Source organism: Sorex araneus, chromosome 11, assembly GCF_027595985.1.
Source record: "Sorex araneus isolate mSorAra2 chromosome 11, mSorAra2.pri, whole genome shotgun sequence".
Lineage (NCBI taxonomy): Eukaryota > Metazoa > Chordata > Mammalia > Eulipotyphla > Soricidae > Sorex > Sorex araneus.
The window spans coordinates 53,942,282-53,956,788 of record NC_073312.1 but is presented as its reverse complement, the minus strand read 5'-3'; the positions used below and the strand labels follow the sequence as shown (position 1 = coordinate 53,956,788).

The 14,507-nt window shown below is 37.2% G+C and overlaps 1 protein-coding gene across 2 annotated transcripts in view; it reads right to left on the bottom strand.

Moving 5' to 3' along the window:
* Window positions 1-14,507, bottom strand: part of PRKG1 (protein kinase cGMP-dependent 1) — a 1,291,607-nt gene that overhangs the window by 220,741 nt on the left and 1,056,359 nt on the right. For both annotated transcript variants that reach the window (XM_004607509.2, XM_004607508.2), the window contains exon 6: window positions 4,490-4,567. In XM_004607509.2, coding sequence (XP_004607566.1) covers window positions 4,490-4,567 — 78 coding nt within the window. The remainder of the gene's footprint in view (window positions 1-4,489; window positions 4,568-14,507) is intronic.

Here is a 14,507-nt window from a genome sequence, read left to right as displayed (position 1 = left end):
CATAATGATGTAGAAAAACTTGTTTTTAAAAAATGAGACAAAGTCATTTAAAAATTCTTTACTTTAAGTTCCTGAATTTACAAGTTGCATGTGAAAAACAGAAGTTTTAAGTTTTAAGAATGTCTGTGCAATATAGAGAGATTTCAATTATCATTCTCCACTGATCCATTTCATTATTCTCCACAAAAAATTTCAAAGCCATGGAAATGCCGTTTTTAACACTCTTCTCTTTCAATTGTATCACATAGATGTTCATTTGCATTCGATAAGGATTTTATAGAAATATATGGAAATGTAGTTGCTCAGTGATTCTCAAACTCTATCGTGTTTCTCTGTATGGTGTGTGGGAGATGGTGGGGGCTGTCATTTAAAATAAGGGTGACGAATTCTTATTCTTGAGCTTTTGATATAGTGGCTTTTGAAATTCTGCATCTCAAAACTTTAATGTAGACAATTTAGAAGCAAATGCTTTACCAATCAACCTTTGACAAGCACTGATACATTATTCTATCTCTGAACCTCCATTTCCTCGTATCTCCCTCCACTCTATTCCCCCATCATCCTCATACATGCACTAATTTCTTCTCAACACAGCTTCCAGAGAGCTCTTTTAGTAAAAATTAAATTTAACAAATGTCATTTCCCTGTTCAAAATCCAATGATTTTATGAGGAAAAATAATTTAGTTCTACAAGTCTGACATAATTTAGCAGTGTTGTTTTTAATGTGGTGTGATCAGAAGTACCTGAAGGGCTAGTTAAATCATTTTCCTAAATAAGTAGTGGGTCTGAGGTGGGAGCAGAGAATTTACGTCTCTCAACAGTACTTCTCATTATATCTCTAATGAAATTTTATTCAATGCTATTTGTTGGGGAAACCAGTGATCTAGCAGTTCACACCATCCACCGTGTCTCCTTTTTCACCACGGAATCCTTCAGCTTCTGAAATAGTTTTCCAAATTCATCATGTTTTTTTCTGTCCTTTATGTTTCTGCGGATGGTAATCTAAGCATGCCTATCTGCTGGTAGATTAATCATCCCTACCCTACTTTTGTATTCTGTGATCACATGAAAATCCCTCTCTCTCATTGCACCCTATCACACTGGGCTATGATCTCTGTGTTAATTACACTCCAGGCATGGTCCTAGTAGGCTAGTATCTCTTATCTTTGTATACTCAGCATCCAACAAAATGCCTGACACATGGTAGGAAGACATTCAAATATTTTTTGCTTCCGATTTTTTCCCCCAGTGTATGTTGGTAATTCTCTGTCAGGATCAATGGTTCTAGTACCTTGACTACTTGTCCAATACAATTCGTTTTAAAAATATTCCATTTTCCTTCAGTGACTAGTTGGAATTCCCTGAAAGAAAGGGTTCATGTATTGGGAATGGAAACAAGAAAAGGAACACACCCATTCCCAAACTACTGCAGAAAAATCCAAGGAAAATGAATAGTATAACTGAAAGAAAAATATACCCTGAAGCTCTGGGATAATCAAATTGAATACAAGGAGCTAGAACAGCCTAAACTCTAGAAAGCCCTGTGCGAGTCTCCCAGAAAATATTTTAGTGCCTGGTTTATCTAAATGATGTATGTGGGTGTTTCAAGTTTTAATGCCACATAGCATTCACCTAATCATATTCTGCTTGGTGTTGAAAAGAAGATTCAAAGATTAGAATTCTTATTAAAGATATTCATTCCAATTCAGAAAGGAAACCCTGTTTCTAATTCAGAAAGGAAACTCAACAAAAGTAATCTCCTTACAGACCCCACTTTTTTTTAAAAAAAAAAAAGTCATGAGCTAAGGTGCAATATATTGAAAATGAAGTTACTGATTCAAAACACAATATAAAGATACATTATGTAACTATATACTTTTCATTTGGTTTGGGGGGTGAAAATGAATTCAAAATTGAAAAGGGCTGATTTAAGTAAGCTAGAGAGAGATTTCTGTGGATTTTGCAGTGTTATTTTAACAAGGATATTCCTGAAATGCATTTCCAAAGACATTGATGTAGGGCACCTACAGAATAAACCACTTTCTGTTCATACAAAAAAAGGTGAAGAAAACTATCAGGATAATCCATAAATGGAAAAAGATAAACATTTCTGATAAAAAAAGTGCTTTTCTTTAAGAGTGTAATTTAAGAAACTTTTATTGAAAAAGAAAACCTTGTGATCACCTCATCTGAACCTCTGTACCACATGACCTCGGCCCCCAGCACAGCGGCTGTGGGGCTATTCCTGGCTCTGCTTGGGCCTGAGCCCTGGCGGTGCTCAGGGGACCTCTTAGGTGATGCTCTGGACTAAAGCAGGGTCAGCAAAACACGCACTTTAAGCCCCATGTCATTTCATCATGCCTTTTTAAAAACTAGATTTTTATTTATTGAGTTTTTTCTCTTAAGCTTTATTATGATTATTTTGTCCGGGGGATAAGGTTCACACTCAAAAGTGCTCAGGGGCTACTCTCTGGCCCTTTTAGCAAATTCTAGCAACATTAAAATTCTCAAGCAACATTAGGAAGTTCTAGCAACATTAAAATTCTGGGATTAGGGGAGCACACAGCAGCTCGTGCACAGACCTAGCATACCCCTGACAAGGGTTTGATTCCTGGCACCACAGGGACCCCCAGAGTATTAGTGGGTGCAGCCATAGAGGACCTGAGCTGCTGGGGTGGTCCAGGCATCCTAGGGCATCGCAAGGCCCCACCCAAATTACTTGGCTGAGCCCCTGCACTGGGTCAGTTGGCTGAGAATTGCTGAGCATCACTCGGAAAGTTCCTGTTCAAAATCACTAAGTCCACACTTAACATATTTCAATTTTTAACATTGGCAGCTGTAATTTTTTTTAAATAGTAAGTGTATGACAGAATGACTTTTTTAATCCATTTTTATTGTCTTTCTACCATTACTTTCATTTGGAGCATTTAAACTTTTTAGAAAATGTTATTTCTTGTTTTCTTGCACTTCTTCTGTGCTTATTAAATTTTTATGATGCCTCTTGAGAAACTAGTCCCTCAAGTCTCTTTCTATCCTAAAATTTGTGATTGCGGTGGAAAGAAAATGATTAAATATATAAATAGTGCCCATTTACTTCAGTGCGACATGCCACTGACGTAATGCACTCGTGTACTCCAGTCCTTAGATCAGCACTAAACCAAAACTGACCTTTAAAACATAATCCAATAGCATTTATAACTTTTTACATATTTTGTATAGCATTCCTCTCCCCTGTAAACATCTTTATGTTAATATGAATCATAAGTTGCCAGAGTTAGTCATTTACTATGTTAAAAAAATTAAGGATTATACAACTGAAACCCATCCAGTTCTATAAACCAGTATTAATTTTCAAAAGTGCCAAAAATGAATCAGGTTTATTCACCTACACTGTTGTAATGAGAACAAGATTGGTTATTCCCCCCTCCAGCATTTTAAAATTCTCATTTAAAATTGGTAGATTAAAAATTTTAAAGATTATATACTTTAGAATGACAATTATAAAAATTATTAGTTCTACTTTGATTTCCTTCCCCATATGTCATTATAATTTATACAAACAACTTCATATTTTGAGGATAATTTATAATAAAAATAAGCTCAAATAATAGAGTACACTAATGTTTAAATGCAAAAACTGAATATATTACTCTTCAAAGACATTTAAAGTAATTTTATCAATATGTCATAATATTTGTCCATACAAACTCCCATTTTGAAGATCATTTATGTATTATTTTCATTTTTAAATAGACTTGCAGTACTAAATAATAAATTAGGGTTTTATTCATACTTGTTGAATATTTATTCATTTCCTAGTAATTCACCATTCTAGTCATTTTCATTCTGTTAAATACCTCTTTACAAAAATACAGTAAAACAGGAATAGCCTATGCCCTCTGAATGTTAAGCAGCATGTCTAAAAAAAAGTGAGTTTCAAAACTAATAACTTTCCCAGTCGGATTCTAACTTGAGGCATCTAATTTCAAAGTCAGATATTTCATATCAATGTTATGATTTCTAATGACTAGACAAATTATCTTTTGCTTGTTAAGAATTTTTTTTTGTTTTGGTATCATACCGAATGCTCATCGAGGCTTACTCCTGGCTCTGTGCTCAGGGATCACTCTTGGCAGTCTCACGTGATCAGATGAATGGCAGACTTTGAACACACACTCTCGCCCTATCCAATGGCCCCTTGTAAAAGACTTTTTCAGTAAACAGTTTTTTCTTTTAACTAATTGTGGAAATATTCCCAATTATTTAGGCATATTAGTCAATAGAAATAGGGCCACAATTATCTTATAGTACCTAGGCTCTTTATAGTCTTCAAAGATGTCAGGCTCTGCCTTCTACATCAATAAGAGGAGATTTGTTCTCAAGCATTTTTCAATCAGCATCAGAATATACAAAAGCTTCTCCAGCTCACGATCCTGCACTTATGAACTCCAGGATCCCTTCCCAGCCCTCTGTTTCTACTAAATTTACCTTTCCTTTGCTGATGATAAAGAAGGTATCTCCTCTTGCACCTTGCCTGATGATATACTCCCCGTTTTCATAGTGAGTCTGAAAAATACAAACAGTCACAAAACTCAAATCATTACAAGAGGAATAATTTACCAAACAGTTCCACCACTTCCAGTGTCAGCTCTAGAGGCATGGATTCACACAGAGGAGGTTTTACCCAAGCGTGGAATCAATCGTGGTTAAAGTGTGAATAAGAGTAGATGAACACAATTACAAATAAATCATTTTTATCCTGCACAATTTGAAAACTTATTAATGCTATGGTGGGGGGGGGGATTTTAAAGATATATTCCTGTCTTCACGCTCACATTTTTTTCTTTTTAGGTCACACCCAGTGATTCTCAGGTGTTCTGCACTCAGGAATTACTCCTGGCAGTGCTCGGGTGACCATATGGGATACCAGGGATTGAACCCAGATCATTCATGCACACGTACAAGGCAAATGCCCTGCCTGCTGTACTATGGCTCTGGCCCCTACACTGACTCACTTTAATAGCTTGCTGAAAACATTCTTTTCTTCCATCAGTTGATCATGAAATAAAATAGCAGAACGATAATCAATAGGTCTTGCTACATTATTTTGTCATTCTTGTTAGGTTTTAGTAGTCTCCTGGATATAATCTTCACGTTTCCCACACCTAAGAAGTACTGTGGCATCCAAAGTTATTTATATTGAAACCAGGTTGATGTTGAATGTGGGTTATAGGATAGTAGTTACTTGTTAGGGCACTGCTTTAAGTTGTAACGTTCTTGCTTCAGATCTTTAGGTTGGTTCTGTCAAAGAAGATATCTTGATTTAGGGTCTGAATTGTGGTTCAGCATCTGTGAACTCATGATCTAGGAGCCAGGTAAGACTGCAAAAGGATTATCACAGTCAGAAAATAAGTATTCTGACTCTGGGCTCAGTTGCTATGTCCATTCCCAGAGTGAAGATTATTCTCGCCATTGAACACAAGTAATTTCTACAAGGAGAAATATGAGAACATAAATTGCCGGGTCAGGAGGAATAACCAAAAAAATAAGAACTGTGCCATCTGGCCTTATCCTTACTTACACCTCTTCAAGGGAGCCATATTTTGGAAAAGAAAACATTACCTTACATACTCCATAAACAAACAGATTTCATGTATGTACGCAATATTCATTAAGTCAAAGCAGCAATTTGTTTGTATAGTTCAATAACATAATTAGCTGTAAGTTTGCCTTTCACTAATATTTGACATTGAGAATTGTCACAATTTTATTTGTATATTAAGAAAACTGACTTTCTATTCAAGCTCGTGTTCTTCCTTGAACATACATCTAGCTTGCTTGTCTATTTTATTTTTATTTATTTATTTTTGCTTGTCTTTTTTAACTCTGAAGAAGCCTGTGTTCTCTCTCAAACATGTACTTCTTCCTTTCCTGCCCCTTATATCTTTCCAAGTGAGTTCCAATAAAAATTTTCTTGCTTCACCAAGAGAGAAAATATATGACCCACTTTAATACTAAAATTAACTTTCAAAAATATAATTTATTAAGACAGAGTGATCTACAAAGTTATTCATAGATGAGTTTTAGGCATTCTATGTTCCAGCACCAGTCCTAATACTAGTGTTGACATCCCTTCACCAGTGTCCCCAGGTTCCCTCCCACCACACTCCCACCCCTCAACCTGCCTCTTTGCTAGGCACATTTTTAAGTTGTTTGTTGTGGTTTGGATCTCCTGCTTACAATGTTACTGACTCTGCAGTTTACAGTGATATATATATATATATATATACATGTATATATATGTGTGTGTGTGTGTGTCTGTGTGTATATATATAAACACATGTACTATATCACCCCTCTACAACACTTTTCTATAAGTAAACTTTTTACTTTTAGAAAGGAAAAAAATAAGGCTCCTCCTCATTCCCATCTACCAAGTTCATACTGACACAATCAGCTGTATTTCAAGGCACTTTTTAAGGTCCAGAGTGATAGTATAGCAGGTAGGGCACTTGCCTTGCATGCAGCTGACCCAGGTTTCAACACTGGCACCTGGTTTGGCTCCCCTCAGTACCATCAGGAATAATTCCTGAGTGCAGAGCCAGAAATAACCCCTGAGCATCACTGGGTGAGTGACTCAAAAACAAAACACCAAAAATTCAAAGTACTTTTCCTATACTCTTAAACATATATTTATAAATATACAAATGATTACTTTATGAATACAAATAGGGATGTAGGTGCACTACCTTATACTAATTTACTTCACTAAAGATGAGAGAGAGAGAGAGAGAGAGAGAGAGAGAGAGAGAGAGAGAGAGATGCCTTGCCTGCAGCCTACCAGGGTTGAGTTCCCAACAACGTATATGGTCCCTTGAGCATGACCAGAGTGATCCCACAGCATAGAGCCAGGAGTAAGGATTAAGCAAATCTGGAGAAGCTCAACAGTAAAAACAAAATGATATCTGTGTTCCATGTTCTTATTTTGTGGATTTGAGACAAAAAGATTTTTTACTACATATTGGAATGCAAAACTACAATAGCCTTCTTTCAAATATTCAGCAAACTTTCTGAGTTCTATGGGATTGTGTTAGAAGCATGATAATGAAAAGATGAAGATTAAAACTTCATATCAGTACCTCCAGTCACTATTACTTTAATGGTAGCGATATTATAATTTTATATTATATTTACCAACATAATACCAGCAACAGCAGTCATATGTAGCTTACTGAAAAGGTGAAATGTGGAGTGTGACTAAGGGGTTTTAATTTCGTAGAAAATAGCCCCAAATGGTTATTAGTAATTGAATTGTGCTAGACTGAAAAGAGAGGAACACCATACAGTCTAAAGCAATAGAGGTGTGGAAAGAATAAAACATCTTTTTGATTCTTTCTCTGTGAAGAGTTCACTCAGAAAAACTGAGGCCCTCTCCCTTGAGCAATCCTCACTCTGCACCAGAGAAGGTGCAATTTAGCCAACTGGTACTCTAGAAATGAATCCCATAACTGTGCTCCTTTCAGCCTCTCCTTTATTCCTGGGGTGAGGAAATTCATGACAGAGGATGACATGTCTTGCTGCTTTTCTAAGGAATCTCCCCAGCTGAGGCAAGTTTGCCCTTTTCTGGGTTTCTGTGCTAGGACAGGTAATTCAGCCCATATGCAGGTTCCAGTTTGGGATTCTTAATTGTTTCTCATACCTAAGCTAGATTTTATGAGTAAGTAATGATAATTTTATTCCCATATATCCTACTCCCTTATCTTACTTGGCTCTTAATATTAGACCTCTTAACCCTGACCCCAACTAACACTTTGTATGCAAATATAATATTGTATATTAGCACAATAGATATGTAATAAATGTGCAGTCTTAGAGAGATAAGACTTTTTCCTGAGGGCTTTACAATGAAGGAAGAAAATAATCCCCAACAAAGGATAAAAAAAGGCTATTGGATTTTGAATAAAAAAAGGTCAAGCACAAAAAAAGGGGGAATTAAGAGCATAATAAGGTCAAATAAAGGCAGTAAACAATTATTTTGTTAAAAGTGAAAGAATTCACATAAAACATATCAAAGTGTCAAGAACTTATATCAGTTAAGTTCATATTTCCTCACCTATCTCGTTTTTAGAGCACATTCCTATCTACATAATTATCATTTCCATTATGCAAGCACAAATGATCTATAATGTATGCAAAAGTATGATGGCAAGAGTTACTTAGCTTTATTGGCATCTTGATGCAGATATTATTTTTAAAATAATGTCAATATATTTTTTTCCTTTTTGGGTCACACCTGGCAATGCACAGGGGCCACTCCCGGCCCATGCACCCAGGAATTACTCCTGGCGGTGCTGGGGAGACCGTATGGGATGCCGGGGATCAAACCCAGGTGGAAGGAATACTTACTCCAGACCTGTCTTGTGCAAAAGCCAAAAGTCTAGACCATCCCAAGACTAATCTAGAAATAGACCTTGCATCACGTGTGCTGTAACAGATGCATTCCCAGAAGACCCTGGAGTCCGTGTGTAGGGACCTGGCAAGAGGGGTTTCTATGAATGTATTAACCCTAGGAGAGGAAATTCACTGGGTGCTACCAAAACAGTCTCAAGCACACCTCAAACGTCAGGTGTATAAAGTTGACCTCCTCACCTCTGACTTCTAACCCTGCTTTTTCCAACTTGACCTTTTCAGATGCTGGGAATGAACACCTTGGGGTCATTATAATTCTAGACCCAGGACTGTCTGTCAGCAAATCTGGCTAGCTCCATGTTAAGAATTTGTGCAGAAGTCACTCCTCATAACTGCTTTTGTTCCACAAAGTCACCTTGTGGGATTTCTACTACCTCCTACCTAATCCTTTCCAGCTCCCAGGGCATCTAGGAGATTTTCTTAACACAAATTGCCTGTCTTCACTTTCTTCACGGAAGCAGGGGACCCGCTGTAGTGGTCAAGTATAGTGGAATTTTAAAGTGATTACAAGGCACTGTAACTTCTGCCCTTTTGCTTCACTGACCTCACCTCTCATTTTTCTCCCTCATTATATCTGTTCTGTTCACATCTCCTTGTCTGAAGTTTCTTGATAACTCAGGACAAGATTTACCTTAGGACTTTTGCATAAACCCGTCACTGCCTGAAATGGCCCTCCACCCCAGATGTCCTATAACTCCATATCTTTACTCAAAGGATGTCTTCTCAAAAACATCCTTTCAGCTCCTTTAAATATGCTCCTCTCTTGAAAGCCCAAAAGACTCCACAAAACACTTTAGGAACCATGAGCCAGTAAAGTGCCAGCCTACAAAATGAGCACATAAAAATCAGTTGCATTCTTCAATGCATCAATAAACTAGAAAAAAGTTAACAAACCAACTATTTCCAATATGCCCCAAAACATCAAGTACCTTGGAGTCAATAAAGCAGGTGAAAGAGTTCTACATTGATAACTAAATGTCAATATTAAACAAATAGAAAAGCACACAAAGGTATGGAAAATATTCCATATACATGTCTTGCAATAATTAATTGGTTTAAATGATCATCATACCAAAAGCATTATACAGATTCAATGTAATTCCTATAAAAAATCTAAAGGTATTTTTCAAAAACAGAACATACACTACTAAAATTTGATGGAGCCATAAATCTCCCCAGGTAGTCAAAGAAACCCTGAGAAAGAAAATGATGGGAAGCATTGCATTCCCTGACTTAAACTATACTAAAAACTGACAATGATCAAAATATTGTAAAATATTCTGATAACACTGGAATAGAAAAGCAAGTCCTCAGATTATGGACAGTTATGACACACAAGATAGCAGTATTAAGTAAAGCAAAAGAAATATCTTCAGCAAAAAGTGTCAGGAAAACTTGTCAGCCATACCTATAAAATGGAAATTGAAATCTTATCTCATTCCATGAACAAAATTTATTTCAAAGTGGACTGAAGAGGAACCAGAGCAATAGTACAAGAGGGCACTATCTTTGCATGTGACTAATCTGCATTCTATCCCTGACATCCCATACTGTCTCCTGAGCACTGCAGTGAGTAACCCTTGACTACAGAGTCAACACCAGGCCCTAAGTACAGATGGGTGTGATCCAGAAAGAAACCAACAAACCAAAAATAAAAGGATTCAAGTTATCTATGTTAAACACAAATCCATAGAATACATGGTGAATATTGACAGAATTCTCCATGATACTGATTTTAGCAGTGTCCTCAATGATTTGACTCCATTAGAAGAGAAAACAAAAAGCATAAATAAATTAATGACACTATATCAAATGTCACTAATTTTCAAAGTAGAAAATGTCTGTGCTGGTCTAAATAAGGACAATTTGTCTCCTATAAAACAAAAAGTTTGGAAATGGAGTACTTATAGCACTGGTCAATCTATAATCTTGAAGTCTTCTAAATGTTTGGGTGCTTTCTCTTTTCCAATTGGCTTGCCCCCAGTTGCCTTCATGGTATCAGGTTGACTCTCTTTGTTTTAGGCATAACAGAGCCGAGATACAAAAGCAGAGCATCTGATCTTATATAATTCTTTCTGGTGACTGGGTTAATTTGAGGAAGAAACATTAGAAATCCTTAGTAACAATCCCCTTATTTCCTAAACTGGAGTCACATATCTATTCTGCAATAAATGTTTAATAGAACAGAATTATTCCAAATGGTTTTCAATAACCGGGATTACCCACTGAGACTGAGAAGAAACATTTAAATGAAAATGTTATGGCAGTGGGAAAATGGAGTGAGGTATTAAGAAGATGTCCTTTAGGGTAGTTACATACAGAGTCCCTGACTGGTCAGGACTAAGATGAATGAGCACGAGGGCAGTGAAGCCTATCCTATCAATAAGGTCAGCTGAAGATAAAGTGCTAGATTACTAGAAGACTCAGAGTCCATGGTAAATGTCTTCCAAGTGCCACTTATCCATGCTGAAGCAGACAGAGACATTTTCTGATGACAGTGAGAGTAAAGAGGAGGGAAAACCAAGGGCAGTAGAAGGCATCAACAAGAAGGAAGTGTATATTGATTAGAGCATTTCTGATGTAGAACAGTTTGCCTTCTTGGGTAGAAGGAACTATGCACTGAGCAAACTCTAGAAGCCTAGTAAACATGAACCAGAACATTGCAGAGAAGAGTGAGGTTGGTGTCTGTGTCTGAGGGGGAACTAGAGTCCCTTTCAGCCTAGATAGAAATGACACTGTGATTCTCTGGCAGGTTGTGTTTCCCGTAGAGAGCCACAAAATACCTTTTATTGCAGAAGATCACTTATTTGGTGATTTTTCAATTATACCTTTAAGAGTTATAGTCTAATGTTCCTCCTACTGAAACTCTGGTGACCTCAGTGACCTAGTAGACCTAGTAGTACCATTATAAAAAGATAGCAATAGCCTGAAAAGTGAAAAGGACTTGCAACTGCCATCTAGTTCCCAGGAAGGCCCTCTTAGAAACTAGCAATATCAAGTGAGGTGTCCATGTCTGAGGGAGGGGTTAAGTACAGATCAACAATACCCTGTAGGTATCCTCTGATCCAGTCTAGTCAGACCAGTCCTAAGAGACACCAAATTAGAAAAGCTTCCATCAGAGCTTTTCCGTCCTCAGCATGAGTATCCCATTGGAAGCCCCAAATGTCATGAAGCAAGGACAAGCCATCCCCACCATGTCTAAATCCCTGCCACTCAGCATCTGTTAACATAATAAAATGCCTCTTCTTGGGTACCATTAGATTTGGGGGCTGGTTTGTTATGTACCAATAGTTCATCTGAACAGACCTCAGTAAGCAGCATTACATATCATCACTACCTCTTCCCAGAATTGCTGGCTCTGGTTGTAGAGCATGAGGCCTGCCAGCAACTCTGATGAAAGAGAGCTTCTTTCTCATCCTTGGGGGCCAGTTGAGAAGTGAGAAAAAGACCTGGAGAGTAGCCCTGTCTGCTTTCAAAACCTTAGCACAGAGAATAGTGTATAGTCAAGGCCCTTATCGCATGAAAAATTTATAATAATTTTAGGAGGCTTCCCAATTAGGAGGCTTTGACAAATGTACCTTAAATGGTCCCAGGACACACCATTAAAAGAGGTGGAAATGTCATTTAGGGCAAGTGTTTCCCATAAGGAACTGTGGTTGGATGCAGAATTCATGTCCCTTCACTTATCTAACCCTGTACTCTAATATATTGGTGGTTTTGTATGGGCAATAACTACTCTCCTTTTCTTTGCAAAGACAAATGGATCCAAGTGATGCCTGGTGATGAAAAAAATCAGTCAGAACTGCCTAAAAGAAAATCCATCCACAACTGACACAATGGAAGGTACTGAGTCATAAAAATAACATGATCAAAAGGACTGAATCGAAGGATAAATTATGAGACCACACCCTGGTCCACCTCTCCTCTTCAGAGTTCTGTTAGATGGAAGCTTCTCACAAGGTCCAGAGCATACCAAATGGCACTAGGGTTCCTTATTCCAGACCAGCTAAATCCTTTTTTTTAAGCTGATTTTTTCTGATATTTTTTACCTGAACCTTCCTTCTGGAGAATCAAAAGTTTGTAGGTCTATTTATAAAATAGACTACAAATACTAGACTAGTTAATTCATTGAGCTTAACCCATCTTTTTAATATGTTATATGTCTTTGTAATTTAATAGTCAGCATCACATTGCTTTATTTTACCTACATAGACATTCAGGGCATATTTCCATTTTATATAAACTTACAAAACTCAGGGAGGGGGTGGAGGCCGAGAAGAACTTAAACAACAGTGGCCAAAGGCAATTTAAGTCTGGGAAAAATAATATTTGTGGTGTTTAGAACTACCGAATTGTAATGATTATGCTCTTTTGAAATGTTTAGCTGCAAGAGAAGATACTCATGCATGCTGATTCTTTGAGAGTCTCTCAAATTATATTAATTGCACGCAAGTAGTTTTACTATTTTTAAGGTCATTTTGCAGCTCTGCCATTTTCTTGCTACAAATTGTATCACAGAAAAATAAAGAATTTGGAACGAAAAGAAATAATAGCATATAGCTTAGTTTGTTTAGAAGTCAAACTCTTTAAATGGCCTCTAACTCCATATTTAGTCGACTGAATGACACATTTTTCTATTTTTCACTCTCTCCCCTTCAGCCTCACTGGCCCTTTCACTATCCTTACCCTGCACACATCTTCATTAAACTAGGCAAGTCCATTATAAAATTTTACCTAGAATGTAGCTTTATTTCACTTATCTTTTTCTGAGTTTTAGTGACACACATATACACACACATATGCATATATACTTATATATATGCACACATATATGTACATATATAGTTATAATTATCTTTTCACATTTAAAATGCATCAATTGCAAAAAAAAATGTGTATGGAACTGTTCATAATATTCCGTGTTAAAGATAGTGTTTAGGATTAGGGCATTTGCCTTCCATGTGGTCGACTCGGGTTCAATTCCCAGCACCCATATGGTACCCCAGTACCATCAGAAGTGATTCCTGAGTGCAGAGGCAGGAGTACCCTCTGAGCATTGCTGTGTGTGACTCCAAAAAAGCAATAAATAAACAAAGTGTTTAGGACTGAATAAGGACTCAAAATCATTAGCTCCACAAATGATTCCATTTCAGAAATGCTGGCTTTACTTTTGGTGCCTTATATTTACCCAGTTGGATCTTTCCCCAGAACTCTGAATTCAAATACTCTATCTAGAACTCCTAAAGGTTTATTATTTTATCCACTAGATAAAATAATTATTTTATTTTATTTTATCATTTAAATTATTTTATTACTTGCATACTGAACAACATCTTTCTGGTTCATTCTTCCTGCATTTTTTTTTTTGCAGGGGCTGGGAACTTTGGGTCCATATCTGGTGGTACACAGGAACTATGCCTGGCTCTGAGATCAGGAATGATCCCTAATCATGTTCAGCAGACCATATGAGGTGACTGAACTCAGGCTGACTGCATGCAAGACAAATGCATTGAACCCTGTACTATCTCTTTGGTCCCTTAGCCCAGTCTTAGAATGTGCCATGCAGCCTATTCACTTTATGGCCTGTCTTTTATATTTTTTGTAAAATTAGAAATCTCTCCACAGCTGTACATTTCTGCTGTGCTGCTGTCACAATGCCACTGAAACTCTAATGACTGCTTTATAGCAAGCCAAATCACAACTCAACTGCCTGTGAGCAAAGTCTTCAATCACTCCCTGCTGTGGATAGGATTTAGGAGATTTTGCATTATATCTTTAGTTTTAGTTAGGACAATGCCTAGTACACAAAATCATGCAATCTCTAACCTAAATTATGGATAGATTGGATTCAAATTCTTTCATTTTAAATGAGAAAGCTGAGTTATAAGTCTTAAAGGATGGGACAGAGAAAGAAAATAGCATGTCTGTTTTGTTTTGTTTGGGGGCCACACCTGGCAATGCTCAGGGGTTACTCCTGGTGGGGCTTGGGGAACCATATGGGATGCTGGGGATAGAACCCGGGTCGGTTCTGTGCAAG